The following is a 16,404-nucleotide window of genomic DNA, read 5'->3' on the forward strand; positions in this document are numbered from 1 at the left end:
AATGAAATTGTACAGGGCCATTACTTATGTGCACAAGTATGGGGTGACCACTAACATTTTGGTTTCCTGTGCTAAAAGAAAAACTGGCAGCGTTACAAATTTGATATAATTCACATGAGTGAGCGGCCTTTACTGGGCTCTTTTCACAAAAAATAGTACATAGATGCAGGACAAAAATAAATTCCAGTCATTTGGTATAAAGAACTGATGTTTACCAGAGAAACCAAACACAGAATTCCACAAAAAGAACATCATACCTACGGTCAAGCATGGTGGTGGAAGTGTGATGGTGTGGGGATGCTTTGCTGCTTCAGGGCCTGAGCAACTTGCAATAATTGAGGGAAACATGAATTCTGCTCTCTACCAGAAAATCTTAAATTAGAATGACCGGTCTTCAGTCCGTCAGCTGGAACTCAAGAGCAACTGGATTATGCAGCAAGACGATGATCCAAAGCGTAGGAGTAAATCCTTGTCCTAGAAGTAAGTGAAAGTCTGATCTCCAGTTATCGGAAGAGTTTGGTTGCAGTTATTACTGCTAAAGGTGGCACAACCAGATTTCAAGTTTAAGGGGCTAATTAGTTTTTCACATTGGTGATAGGTGTTGGATAACATTTTTTGCTTCAATAATTTTTTTTTTTTTTAAACTGTACTGTGTGTTTTCTCAGGTTGCCTTTGTTTTATGTTGTATTTCATTTGAAGATCTAACACTATTTAGTATGCGATATACACAAAATCAGAAGAAATCAGGATGGGGCAAATACTTTTTCTAGCTAACTGAGAGCTCGTTTAGCACTCGTAGTGAGAAAGATGAGCGTTTTTGTTTGCTCAGTGTCATTCAGCAGTGAGACGGTAGTCAAAGCTCGATGCCAGTGGTCGATGAGGAGGAACAAAACGCCACACAAACTCAAAGTTCAATTCCAAGAGTCTGTCACATTGCTTTGATCACATCGTGAACCACTTCAACCCTGCTTATATTTCAAGCTGTTTCTTTGATTCCACTGCAGTTCGCTTTAGTTCGATACTTTCACACTTCTCATAAATGATGTTTGATTTGAAATTTGGCTTTTAATTATTAATAGTGTATCTCTGGGGATTTTACTCCCATCCGAATCCATCCTATAGTAATTTTTTAGGGACTGTGCAAGCACATATATTATTACCTTCTATAAAACGATATATAAATATGACAAAATAACCCCAGGTAGCATACAGTCCCCTCCGAAACTACTGGAACAGCAGGGCCAATTCAATTGTTTTTGCTGTAGACTGAAGACATTTGGGTTTCAGATCAAGAGATGAATATGTGAAGAGAATTTAGAATTTCAGCCTTTATTTCCTGGTATTTCTATGCAGACGTGTTAAATGACATAAAACATAGCACATTTTGTATCAAACCACCCAATTTGTAGGCGAGCAAAAAATATTGGAACACGTGACTGACAGGTGTTTCTTGTTACCCAGGTGTGTCCTGTTAGATTGATTGAGTAAATAACAAATAAAAAAAATTTAAAAACATCTACTGTACTCTTGGTTTTAGCCTTCAGTTTCACCTACAAAGACTGCATTTGTTGTTAAAAAAGGATAAGCCAACATGAAGATCAGAGAGCTGTCTATGGGAGAAAAGCAAGCCATTTTGAAGCTGAGAAAAGAGGGAAAATCAATCAGAGCCTTTGCAAAAACATCGGGCATAAACAATACAACAATCTGAAATGTCCTGAAAAAGAATGAAACCACTGGTGTACTAAGCAACAGACACAGGATGGGTCAACCAAGGGAAACGACAACAGTCTGTGACATCACCAACAACCTCCACAAGGCAGGGGTGAAAGTATCACAATCCATCATTTGAAGAAGACTTCGAGAGCCATATCACAAGATGCAAACCTCTCATCAGCAGTAAGAATCAGAAAGCCAGATTGGAAGCCACAAAGCTCTGGAACCAAGATGAACCGTTACCAAAGTGATGGAAAAGCCAAAGTGTGGAGAAAGAAAGGCTCTGCTCATGATCCAAAACATACAAGCTGATCTGTAAAACATGGTGGAGGTAGTGTCATGGCTTGGGCTTGCATAGTGTTGGCCGAGTTTAAAAGAAAGAAGAGACAGACATCTAAAATGATTTTCCAGATAATTGACTTTTCAATTAGAAGATCGTGCTGCATTTATATAAGAAAAGAAAAAACACTGAGTTTGTATGTCCATGTTGGGAATTAAAGGAGACAAGGGTATAAAGACTACTGGGCAATCATAGCCTTTAGTTGGTGAAGGATATTGATGATCTGTCAGCTTGAGGACAGTTCACAGTGTAACAGCTGTAGTCGTACTACACCTCAGCGTCGTCCTCACATTCTGAAGCTATTTTTTGCACTCTCTCTCTCTCTCTCTCTCTTACACACATTTGAATAAAAAAAAAAACTTTTGCACACTATTTTTTACAAATTGGATTCAAGTCAGCAGAAGGCAAGTGACTTCCTGCCACAATCCTGATTGAATCTGTCCTGAGGAAGACGATGCTTGCTTTTGGAGCTACAGCAGGATTTATGATTGCAAGTCAGGACTTGATTGTTAACTGAACTGTACAGAGTTGAAAATACAAAACAAAGCCAGTGTATCTAGTGTGTTAATGGAGCACTATATATATATAATCTTTATAGCACACTGCCGCCTCCAATATTCATTAGTCTATTTAAATAAACTCTGTAATGTGCTGGTAACCTCCATTTACATAAACATCACATGCAATCTAATACAGGGCTGTATTTAGATTTAGATAGGGAAAAGTTCTTCATATTGAGAGCCAGGGTACGCAGGTGCTTAAGCTGAATTTCTGGGTGGACTATTCACAATGAATCAATTGACCAAATCAATTCAATTAAAAAATAGTTGGTAACAAATATAATTATGAATACTGTTAGGAATCACACTGTGGTATGACACTGTACATCACCTAGACTAAAACACATTTGACGGAAAAGGAAGAGAATTTCACAACAGAATGTATGGTAACTCTACATTAATTATAGTACGCTGTGGGCCTCGTGACATGACTTGTGTTTTCATCTGCGTAATATTTTGATTTGTAATGATTAGTTTGAGGTCAATGTGAGAAACAGCGGAAGCGCGATATCCCCGGTTGATTCATGCGTATTAACTGCCGTGTATTCTTTTGAGTTCGGGTTTCTAGGTATATCTCACATTTATGGTCACGTTTATCTTTTTTATTTTCATGTCCTATCAAAAAACATGATCTCCTGCAACTTTGGCTAAAAAAAAAAAAAAAAATCGGTAGTTTGTATGACAACTCGACGGATTGAAAACGTAAATTATGCCGTGTTTGGCGCTAGTGTAGCGTTTCTTAGTGTACACAATATACAATATATATTTTGAATAAATGCTGTGTGTCAAGTCATCAAGTCCCTATCATGCTTTTGGTTATCATCCAAAAAAGAGTCGATTCAGTGATTCAATGACGGGGAACTAATATTGAACCCCAAAGCGTCGGAGTCGATTCACGCACCGAAAATGAGTCGTCTTGTACACACACACGGCGAGCAAAATGCATTTAGCACGGGAGTGTTTCAGTTTACCCTTCACTGCATGGTGTTGCCATATGGCAACAATTAATTTATCTCCAATATTTTGATGATGATTTATATGATACTTTCCACCATTGCACATTGTTGCCATACGGCAACAATTTACCAACTCCACCCCCGCACCCCACCCCACCCCAAAAGTTTGCTTAAATTTTTCAATAAATATACTAATTCAATTATATTATATTATATATTATATATAATAAAAAGCCATAAAAACAGTTTTTGTATGTAAATGTAATAATTCATGCAGTAGAGGGTTAACAAGATGAGATATTTATTTGTCCTTCATAAAATGTACAGAAAACCATCACTCTGTTTAGTTTGGGTGTCTCTCCTGGGTGACATACAGCAAGTGCTTCATAATAATCCCATTCTGTGGCTGATTATCTGATAAATGACAGTAATGTGGCCTGTTACTTAAGCCTGGTTAAGAGTTCTGTAGTAGTGTTAGTTGATTGAAATGGAAATAAAAAAAATTTTATACATATTTTTTGCCATTTAATACATTTTTAAAATAACCCAAATGATTTAAAATGAATTGATTATCAAAATAATAGTGTTTTTTTATATATATAATAATGATTTTCTTGAGATTTTCAGCTGTCTCTAGATTTTTCTTTAAGCTAGAAAAAAAAAAGTAGCGATTGCAACGTATCTCTTGTTGGCCAAGAGCGCCTGTCTTTGTAAAATGAAACTGCTCCCATTGTGTACAGTGAGGTTAAACCTCCCCATTTAATATACACGCCGTGCCGCTAACAGATCGATCGGCTAACCAGAGTTCAGCGCTCTTTTGAACAAAAGGAGGCAGTTAGAAAACCACCAACTGCCTCCCAACAAAACCCACTCTATTTTTCCACACATTTTCTCGCAGCAACTGTTGTCAGCTTTTCTGTGATTTTAGCAGTCACAGCCACACGCTCTTTGCTGTTGGACGAGTTCCACCTGGCAGTCCGCGGCTCGGCTCTGACAGATTGGTAAGGCGAGAGCTGGCACCAGAAAACCACATTTATTTTTGATTCCTCAAACAATAGGGGAGAGAACCATATGCTAGTCAGCCATTGTCCTGTAGGAAAGTGGCAAATTTGGCTGCGTTTGCTTTCTTTCACATGGCTCAGGGGCAGATGGGAGCAAGACACACCACCCTATGTCTGTCTTGTCACACTGTAGATATATAAACGCTTTTATTTCTTCACCAGGAAAGTTTTTGATGCATTGTGTTAAAACACCGAAAGCTAGATTGTTGCCTTTAATGAGTAAAAGAAGCACATAGGATAATAGTACAATTTTAATAGACCAATTAAAACATTTTACCGGTTTATTAGGTGAATCGAGATAGTACATAATACACTGGCAACTCAGGTCCTAATTCAGTAAGTTGCCAAATAATGATTAGTACTAATTTGTGGGTGCAATTAGTGCACGGTTAGTGTAGAGTTTACAAAAATTGCATGCGTAAAATAGGGGCAATATCCAGGTGAAGTTCGGATCTCAAGGACACACCCAAAAGACAAAATCTCAACTCAAGTAAAAATATAGCAATGACACAACGAGAGGTCTGGAGAACAGGCCAGAACATGATTAACAGTCCAAGGTTCTCCAAAACACAATATCTAACACGAGTAACAAATGGCTCAGGACTGCAAATCAGGAAAGAGGGCAAGACTTCGCAAAGAGTAACTGGAAAGTACAGTTTTAATAGCGTGTCTGAATGAGAGAGTGACAGGAATCAGGTTCGCCTGGTAATCCGGCAGTGGATTAGTATTCTGATGATGGACATCTAGTGGTGTGGAGTGGAACTGTCAGCTGAACCTGTGACAATAACGGCTACTAGACGTAAAAAAAAATACTGCTCAGATTACAATATGTACGTGATATGAGTGTAGATGTGAGTGTACATTATGCTCAAAGTAAATATGACTGCAAACTGTGTAAATGCTGAAGGCACTGGAGGTGTGAACGTGCAGCAAATATCTAATAAGAAACCAATTTTATCGAGAATAATTTTGAAAACCATTCTTATTATTGAGAATAATGCAATGTTCCACAAGTGGATCGTTGAAATTTGGAATTACATCATTTTCAACCTCCATGAACACCATGTTCGTCTTTTGTTAGCATCTAGTCAGCTACCTGTGATCAGTGATGTATAGTTACCTCATCAAAACAGTGAACTGTATAGTCAGTGTTATAGATTTAACAAGTGAATGTCTGTGTGTTGATTGATCTAAAACAAGTATTAATATATACAGTATAACTCATTTAAAGACAAAAGACATGCTAATTTGTTTACTGTTGATGCATTGAGCAGCCATGTTGATCTGATATCATGTGTTGAGCTCGATGTTGAGGAGACAGTCCCAAATTTCCAAGTAGGAATTTCCTAGTCTGGGAAAGAAATACAACTGAAAGGCAAGTATTACATTTGCAGAAGACTTTAAGGCTCAGTAATTTGTATCGCAGGTCTAAAATTATTCTTATTTGCATTCACAAACATCTTGTATTTTGCAAATTAAAAAAGAAGCATCTCAAATGGCACATTCAGACATGCTATTTTGTTCATATGAATGACGCAGCGCTCCACAGATCCTGTTTGTAAAATCACACGTTTCGCACATATACACCATTAGTAAATCCAGGCTTGGTTTTGGTAAAAATGGTCAAAAAGTAATTGCTGAATATCACACTATAGTCACATGCTACGATACATTATGAGCCCTGCTAAAAAGATCGTTCAAGACACAGGAGCCTGGATTAATCTTCATGTTCTCAATGCTTATTTGTACGCTCGGAGCATCTTCAGATCAGCATTTTCACCAACAGAAGTCTGTCTCAAGATTGGAGCAGCGAAGAGAGAGATGAAGAAAGAAAGCGGAGATAAGAGAGACGCAAGCCGAGCCAGACAGCGTTTTCACCTCTGACCTTGGTATGAGACCCACCATACCGAGACACAAGGAATGAGGAATGCAACATACAGTATTCAGCAGATTTATCATAGAGTGTCAGGAATATATAGAAGCAGAAAATCTGAAGCAAATCATTAAAGGCAAACATTCCTTCAAGGCACTTTCATAATAATGGTAATAATAGTGCAAAATAAGGTTTAAAACGCCAGCTCTATACTGTATATTCTTATTATTACTACAAGCCTAGGCGGTAACCTGCTGATAAACAAAACTGTATAAAGGGGCGGAGTTAAAATGAATATATTATCAAGAGGCTACTGCAACATCTAATCACATCAGTTCCTCGCTTTTCTCCGCATGTAATTTTAACGAGGATGTATGATCATTTGAATAAGTTTGCATTATTTTAGTAATAGAAATAACTATCTGTGTGACAAAACAAATAGTGAAAGTCCAAAATACAAGCTTGCAAAAAAAAAAAAAAGGCAGGACTTGCAGGACTGTCTACTGTTTACTGTACTTTACGTACAGATTTGCTATTGCGTTTTTAGACCAAACTACTGTGCTGCCCATGTGTCAGAAATGGCAGCTTTATTTCTGGCTTACAGGCAACCGAACTGGCAACCGGTCTGCATTATAAGAGCAAATTACACCTGCAGAAATAGAGTCCAATGTGAGGAACACTGAAATCATAGATATTACAATGGATATTATTTTGTTTTTGCCATCCTCCCTTCACTTATGAATTACATACGAACGACCAATTAGCTACTAGTTATTACCAAATTTACCCTCGAATGTCTAGTGATATGTCACATGGACATGACACACAACATGATATGAAATGTTATGACACGACATGATATGGTATATGATAAGATATAACATAATATGCGATGATATGACACAATATATACAATGACCTGATATGATATGATACAGGAGATATGCTATGATATAAAATTACATGACATGATATTTGATACGATGTATGATACATGATATGGCATGACACGACATATGACATCAAATGACATGATATATGATGACATAACATATGATAAATGACATGAAATGATATATGATATACGGCATGACATTATACAACATGACATATGATATGACATAACATATGATGTACAGTATATGACATGACATACAGTATTATATGACAAAGCATATGATGTACAGTATATGACATGACATACAGAATTATATGACATAACCTAACAGTATTATATGACATAGCATATTATGTACAGTATATGACATGACATACAGTATTATATGACATAGCATATGATGTACAGTATATGGCATGACATAGTTTTATATGACATAGCATATGATGTACAGTATATGACATGACATGACATACAGTTTTATATGACATAGCATATGATGTACAGTATATGACATGACATAGTTTTATATGACATAGCATATGATGTACAGTATATGACATGACATAGTTTTATATGACATAGCATATGATGTACAGTATATGACATGACATGACATACAGTACTATATGACATAGCATATGATGTACAGTATATGACATGACATACAGTATTATATGACATAACATGACATGGGCATACATATGACATATTTGATCTTGCATGACATGATATGAGGTAATATGACATGACGACATGATATGTATGATATGTGACATGGCATTATATATGATATGACATAACATATGATGTACCGTATATGATATGACATGACATATGATACAGGCCAGTCCTATTTTATCTAGTGTAGTGTTTTGTTTTGTTTTGTTTTTTGTGCATAAATGAACACCGAGTGCAGGCGTAAGCTAAATAAAATCTGTCATGTTGACATGCATTACCTCAGAGATTTCCCATCAGACCTGTCAACTGAATAAAAGTTTTCGGAGCTTTAATTAAAAGCAGCAACATCCCTTTTGATCACCCAAGCACAGTATTTCTTAATTGGCATAATATAAGTCAGACTTAATAACGCCAGACGGACACGAATGCCTTCATCTGAAACATTCCTATCAGCATTAGCCCAGTGTAATTAATAACGGACCGGCTGCATTAATATGAGGGACCATGTCTCATCTCTTCCTCCGATAAGTGTCACGGCTCTGAAGGAACGAGCGAGCGAGAGAGAGAGAGAGAGAGCGAGAGAGAGAGAGAGAGCGAGAGAGACGGAGCGCAGCCAGTTTCCCCATCCGCAATTCCTCCACTATCTACTGACCCCAATTCAACGGCACCACAGTTGAAGTTTAAATCGAATTTGAGCAGGGTGCCAAGGGTCACCAGAGTTCGTGAGGCATGAAGCGAGGAATGGAGGAGAGGAAAGAGGAATGTCCACTCACTACCGGAGCTGAAGCTAAAGTGCTACACAGAGAGCGTCCATCCAGTTTTGGGTGGCGTACACCAAATATCATTCCACAATGAGTGGAGAAAAATAGAGGGAGCAAAGCAATTTGGCAGAGTCCGCTCGGACACGTCGGTTTGACGAGCCGCCCGCTCTGAAATAATGAACTGTGTTCTGTTCGCTCACACAGAAAGAGCACAGGACACCAAATCAAAGTAAAACCTAATGAAGCACGAAGCAACAGCTGCCAAGCAAAAACATATTTTAATTTTCGAAATCAGTAAATTAAATGAAAATGCTTTTTCTAGCAATGTTCTGATGAAACATCATTAGATTTAAACTATCATGGGAAACAAACCTGCTACACTGAAACTTTTGCTTAGTGCTTGAGAAGGAACAGGATGTCCTTGGAAAAAAAAAATATATATCCATAAAATATACAGCGCATTCACGTCAAGAATTATGATCATTGTAAAAATCAATCACATATGCGTTCTTCGGGGGGAAAAAAGGTTAAACCCAGGTCAGGAGGCAGGAGAACATTAATAATAACATCACCTTGAACAAAATGATGTCAAGAGGCTATCCCACTTGACTTATACAATAGGTTGCTATCTAGTGAATTTTTAGTCACCCTGTAAAAGGGTCTAGCAGCTCAAAAAACTTGAAACTAGCCCTAAAAATTGCCCATTGGAAAAGGTAGATGTTTTCTTCTTTTTCTCAGCCTTTCTCAGCATGGGTAAAAAAAACAACCTGTACTGATGTACAGACATGATCCACTCCATAATGCCAAACTTTGCAAAATACAGTATTTTACAAAAGAAATGGTTCTGTACATCACAGACACGGTCTACAATTACACTTCACTTTTTTAATGAAAATTGATTAAATATAATTCCAAATATTTGCTATAAAATAAGATCTTGGAGCGTTCTGGACTTAACACAAATCTGGCAACCCTGTCGTTAACCCCTTTCTTGTCTGCCTCCTCCTCCAAAGTGAGCGTTGGTGCTACTTCTAGTTCTCATTTTTGACCCCTAGGTGCAATAAGAACTCTATAGAAACTAAGTAGGATCAGTAAGTAAGCTGCCCCACGAGCTACTGTAGAAAGGTGAACGTCGGCTTATATCTATCAAACCTTTTTGTAAAGGTAATATCTACACTCAACAGTTTAAAACGTATGGAGTTGTAAAGGAGGACTTTATCCATCCGTCCATTCATCCATCCATACCGCTCGTCCTACACAGAATTCGGACCACAAGGCGGGGGGCATAATCACACACACATTCACACACTACGAACAATTCGGAAAACCCCAATCAACCGACAACGCTTTTTTTTTTTGGACTGGAGGAGGAAACCAGAGGACCTGGAGGAAACCCCCAAAACACAGGGAGAACATGCAATCTCCACACGCACAGTGCGGAGGCAGGATGAGAACCCCCAGCCAACATGGCCCCAAGCAGGACTTCATGAAGATTAATATATATTAAATGGCGGATATAAATTGTGAGGCTCTGACTCACCTGCCTCGAAAGACGAGCCACCACTGGTTAAAGCTAGCTCACTAAAGGGTTTATCGGTTTTCTCCCTTTAAATGTTCTGTGTAGAACCTTAAAACACTGGGTGTGCTTTCAAAAAAACGAGGTTCTCAGTAGAAATAAAAAGTCTCTTGACTTAAAAATCACTGACTCTACTTTACCTTTATTGAAAATGAAGCTTGTAATGATCAAAATTTGGTCGTTTTCCAATTCCTAAATTTGGTAATGGCGATGATCTTACAGAAAATATCTTATTGTGTATATTAGCTTGCAGGCTTGTACAAACCAACTTCCCATCTGAAAATAAGCCAGTGCAACATTAAAAGATGGTTTCATCATTATATGAATTTTGGTGTTGCTATGGAAACCTAGTTTAAAGGAGACGAAGCGCTCTGACAAGAATCGTGGAGTCTGTCTTTTGTAATTAGTGTAATTCCGACGTGACAGGAACACTTCCCCGTCTGTCACCATTACATCTGCTAACTTCAGTGCATATATCAAATGCACTGCACATATCAAAGAATCTCCAGAACTCTCGCTACATAACGCTCGCTGTGCGTCTACACACACAAGCTCAAAAACAGTACGTTATCCTACAAACTATCATCTTCCCAAGACATTTCAGGCACATCGATATCAGAAGACAATCTGCCAGAATTGCTCTTTTGCTTTATGTTCAAAACAAGTGGTAGGGGTTTTACAGACATTGCATCAGAAATGCGTGCTGTATTTAACAAGGTCGGGTCTTTGAAACACAAAGTCTTGACTTTTTCATTTCTGAGAGGATATTTGAGTTTCTCAGATCAATTATTGAAAGGATGACAGACCGGCTGCTTTTTCTCCCGCCAAAACAGCCAGAAGACGCCAACAAGCGATCACTGTTTTTCAACATACGTGCGCGAAACAGAGCCCCGATTTCAGCGTCAGCAACACAAAGAGACATTTAAAGTCAGATTTTCGCTCTTTATTCAAAACGAGATAAGATGCAGTAACGTGACAAATACAAAAGAGCGACTGGAACGATTCCTCGGACAAATCCGCACAGGAAGGATGCACGACTATGATGCACAAAAAATGGAAGCAAAACGTCTAATAGTGTTTTTTTTGTTTTTTTTTTAATCTTATCCTGTCATATACAACTGCTCATTCAATGCAAACAATGACATTATGAAGAAAAATAAAGCACAGAAGGAAGCAGCAGAGATCGTTGGTGCGTCTGGTGAGTACACACTGCTAGTATAGTTAGCTTACTTTGCTAATGTGCCAACAAAGCTAGTATGTAACTAGCACATAAGCTATGTGTTTGCACACTGATTAGTACGTTATTTAATATGGAGGTTTTTACAACCCCCTTTTGTGACAAAGAACATGCACAGATTCAGAAATGTGCTACATGCTAACAGTGGGAATTAATGACAATGGTCAATGTGTATTGTTTGACCTGTCTAGGTTATCCATTACATACTGTCGTGTTTCACAGATCCTGGAGAAACAACATATCCTTCTATTGTATACATGCTGTAGTGTATGGATGGAATGAAAATAAAGACTAAATTAGTAATGGATGTTTAAATTCTAACTACATCATGTAGCATGCGTTCTCATTAGATACACCATTTTCTCACACATATTTTATGGACTACTTCCTGGAAATGTCAGACTTCTGGATAAAATTATTACCCACTACTTCTTCAGTAAGTATGCTCTTCACAGTGGCCTGCCCTTGATTCTTTCCCTGCTTGGTGCTTAAGGTTATGAGAACTGAGGGAGCCATCAACGTTCGAGAGGACTGGAGGAACGGCCATATGAAACAATAATGAGGATAAAAGCCACTCATTTCTGAGCGAGGAACCGCTCCCCAACCACAAACCACATCAGACGTCCTCCATTTTACTGTATTTACTACACCAATTTCATGTTTTCCTGGCTCTACTGTTGAACTGGAGAGAAATATTCAGTACCAGTGGTCTCCAAAAGGAAATCCAGTATTAAACATGATCCACTGGACTACAGGCTTTCTTTTTTGAAGCTTACTGGGAGATCAATGAATGGAAACTAACTGCCTTTTTTTGTTAAAATATCTCTGAGAGCTCCTACAGAGATCAACTGCTTTGGGCCAACTTTTTTAAAACCTTTTTTTTTTTTTGGGACAGCTTTTAAAAAAAGAAAGGAAAGAAAAAAAAAAAAAGCAAGTTTCTTTAGCCTTATTTTTAGTCCCTGCCAATTACAACTCCTCTTGTACAGTTGTCGCTAAGTCGCGCAAGTTGTATAATTTCAACGCTAGCTCAAGCTATGTTTGAACTTATGAATTACTAGAAATTTGAATCGTTGCCGTTTAAATGATAGCTTGCAGCTAACAAATACACACTGATAGGCGCTTTAACATTTGAGTTTTTTAACTTTAACGTCCGCCGTGTTAACGTGGCTGTTAGATTTTTCACGGGGAAATAAATAAATAAATAAATTGAGGTTATAGAACAAGCACATATTAAGGACAGTTAGAAAACATGAATACAGTCATGGAAAAAAGAAAGTACACCCTCCTTCAATTCTATGTTTTTATTTATCAGGGCCTAAATAACAATTGTGTTGTAATCTTAACTTTAACAAATGTAGTCATTTTTTTCCCCCCAAAAATGTAAACCAACATTCGGAAACCAGGTGGGTTAAAAATAAGTACACCCTATAATTCAGTAGCATGTATTACCAATCTAACAACACTACGTTGAAGTTTTCCATAGGAGTTTATCGGTCTGTCATATCATGTGGAGAAATCGTTGGCTCAGTCTTCTTTACAACATTGCTTCAGTTCATTGATGTTTGAGGGCATTCATTTATGCACAACTCTCAACAACTCACAACAACTTCTATAGCCATTCAGATGTCGATCTGCTTGTGTGCTTGTGATAATTGTCCGGTTGCATGACCCACTTTCAGTCCAGTTTAAGCTGCTTTAATGATGGCCTCACATTTGTCTCAAGAATTTTCTGGTATAGAGTGTTGTTGTCTCAAAGCGGTAAGATTCCCCAGGTCCTGTGGCTGAAAAACGAACCCAGATCATCACTCTTCCACTACACTATGCTTCACAGTCGGTATTAGGTGTCAGTCATTCAACTTTTCTGGTTTGTTCAGATGCAACTGTGCAAACCTAAATCAAGCTCCACATTCTTTTTGGAGAGGAGAGACTTTTTCCTAGCCACCATTCCCTGAAAGCCATATTTGTTCACTCTTTTTCTGATAGCGCTACGAACATAAACATTAAATGTGCTTACAGAGGGGTTTTTCTTTATATCTCTGAGCATTAGACAGTCTGAGCTTGGACTGAATTTGCTGGGACACCCACTCTTGGGAAGACTGGCAACTGTCTTGAAGGCTCTCCATTTGTAAACAACCGTTCTCACTGTTGAATGGTGAATTTCAAACGGCTTGGAGATGGCCTTATAACCCTTCCCAGATTGATGAGCAGCAACAATTGCTTCTCTGAGGTTATGGCTGATGTCCTTTATTCTTGGCATGATGAAGACACATACCTGTATGCACGAGAACGCCAGACTGCAAAAAAAAAAAACGTCTGCTTTTATAAAGGTAGACATAAAAATCTTGATAATGAACTAATCTTGTGGATTTCATTAGTAACACCTGGCTGCTAATTACTTTCTTAATGATTGTGGAAGTAGGACGGGTGTACTTATTGTTTTCCCACCTGGTTTATAAATGTTGGTTTACTTGGTAGGAAAAAAAAAAAGACTACATATTGAAATGTGTTGTGTTTTTTTTTTTGTTGTCACCTGAGGTTATTGGTTTGTTTATAGAAGTTGGCGAACAACTGCTGTGAACAACTGCAAACGAATGAAGGTTGACTATTTTACTATTTAAATCTATAACATGAAATGAGTTTCATCACAGCACAGTTGTTTCTCCAGCCATGTAAATGACTACAAACAGAATATTAGCTTGTGTGTAATCATGGCTAATACTAAAGTAAAGACCCGGACTGGCATATATATCGAACTGGTATATTTTTCTAACCAGAGTGATAATATCGCTTAAGGAGAATTCTTTCTTACCCTGCCTGACTGCGAGTGTGGTGGTGTAGACCAGGAACAGCAGGATGTAGTTGAGAAAGCACTGGAACACGGGCGTGTTGGCGTGGTAATCAGTGGCCAGGTATTTGCTGGTCAGTCCGATCCCGCAGATGAGCAGAGACAGGACCTGACCGAGCGCCAGCGTGAGGAGGAGCTCTCTGTAGATGAGAACAAACACACAATTTTAGTGGATAACACAAACAAAACACAAACACATCTATCTATCTATCTATCTATCTATCTAATCTTTCAGCTACAATTCAAAATCTTTCATTTTTCCTATTTTCCTATTTTACTTATTCATTCTATGTTTACTTTCTAACAATTTTTTAGGAATGTTTATCTTTAGAATATTGTGCATATATATATATATATATATATATATATATATATATATATATATATATATATATATATGAGAGAGAGAGAGAGAGAAATAGATTAGATGAGATTAATAAATGAATATATAATTAATAATTCATTAAATATAGAAATATAGAAAGAAAGAAAGTTTCATTGTTATTGTTATAGTTATCATTATTATTAACACTCATACTGTACATGTATTCATACTTCAAATACATCATACTCATATTTATTAATATTACTTACTAATATACTGTACTCACTTTATCTGTTTGAGAAATCCTTTAATGAAAATCAAAACAAATCGAAATGTGCTGTTTTCCTGTTTCCTGATTTACTTTCAACTGTCGCGATTCCCTATAAACTATTATGTATAATTTATTATGTATGATATATAAAATGTACAATATACACTGGTAACACATTTCGGTCATAAATAAATTAAGAAATAGAATTCATTATTATTACAAGGCCTAGTGCTTGGCCCCTTAAATATAAAACTAGTACAGAAGACACTGGCATAGTTGTGGTGTGTGTGCTGATGATGCTGTATGAGCGTATGAGGTACACAGCACAACCGGGGTTTTAGGCACCTCGGCGTCACTGCTGGGTTGAGAAAAAGACCAACTAAAAATCTGACACCGACACTGATGAAGAGGACGAGTCACACACACACACACACACACACAGACTGCGCGTGGAAAACAATGGAAGAGGTGAGAGGCTCGTCGATTTTATGTTTGAGAAAACGCTGAACAACTGCCACTGGGATGAGGTTGTGAGGACGTGTTCTCTCTTCTCTACCTCAGCAGGTGATCACAGAAAGCGAATTTCCTCTGGCACTGTGAGTGTCAGCTGCAGTAAAGACTGACCGATGACCCCTGTGAGAGACTGTGTATGTGTCTGTGTGTATGTGAGTGTGTGTGCATGCTCAGGTGAGTGAGTGTGTGAAGAGGATGAGAAAGAAGGAAGGCATGCGAAGGACTGAAGGACTGTCAGGAAAGGAAACAAGTCACCAGGGAATGGAGCTCCTTTTCCCAAGCAAACACAAGATGAATACTAAAGCAGGTGGCGCTGCACAGCCAAAGACACACACACACACACACACACACACACAGTGCATACCCTGCAGACACCACTGCACTGCTAACCCACTCCAAGTTAAGAGGCATGGAGGAATACGTACACACACACACACACACACACACACACACACACACACACACGCACACAATGTCCAGAGGGCACCACAGCCAATAAAGAGTGTTTATGTGAATGTTATTTGAATAAAAACAGAAATACCAGGCACTTAATCTACCTAGCACTTAATAAACTGGCAACTCTCTGTATGTTGTTGTTTTTAATAATAAAGTCATAGTCAGCTAAGCTACAACAATTAAATGATCTAATGAAGCATTTCTTGATCTTAGTTTTCATTTTAATTGTAGTTTTTCCATTTTAAACCTCATTTTCCACATCCAGGATTAAGCCCTTAAGCTCTGATTAAAATCTTAATCTTAAATTAACATTTTAACCTGGAATTAATTACGACCCC

At 37.9% G+C, this 16,404-nt stretch overlaps 1 protein-coding gene across 1 annotated transcript in view; it reads right to left on the bottom strand.

The window, feature by feature from the left end:
• Positions 1–16,404, bottom strand: part of slc35f1 (solute carrier family 35 member F1) — a 107,341-nt gene that overhangs the window by 49,357 nt on the left and 41,580 nt on the right. The window contains exon 2 of the mRNA XM_053613838.1: positions 14,466–14,641. Within this exon, the coding sequence (XP_053469813.1) occupies positions 14,466–14,641 (176 nt within the window). The remainder of the gene's footprint in view (positions 1–14,465; positions 14,642–16,404) is intronic.

The sequence above is a fragment of the Ictalurus furcatus genome, chromosome 25, assembly GCF_023375685.1.
Source record: "Ictalurus furcatus strain D&B chromosome 25, Billie_1.0, whole genome shotgun sequence".
NCBI classification, from domain to species: Eukaryota; Metazoa; Chordata; class Actinopteri; order Siluriformes; family Ictaluridae; genus Ictalurus; species Ictalurus furcatus.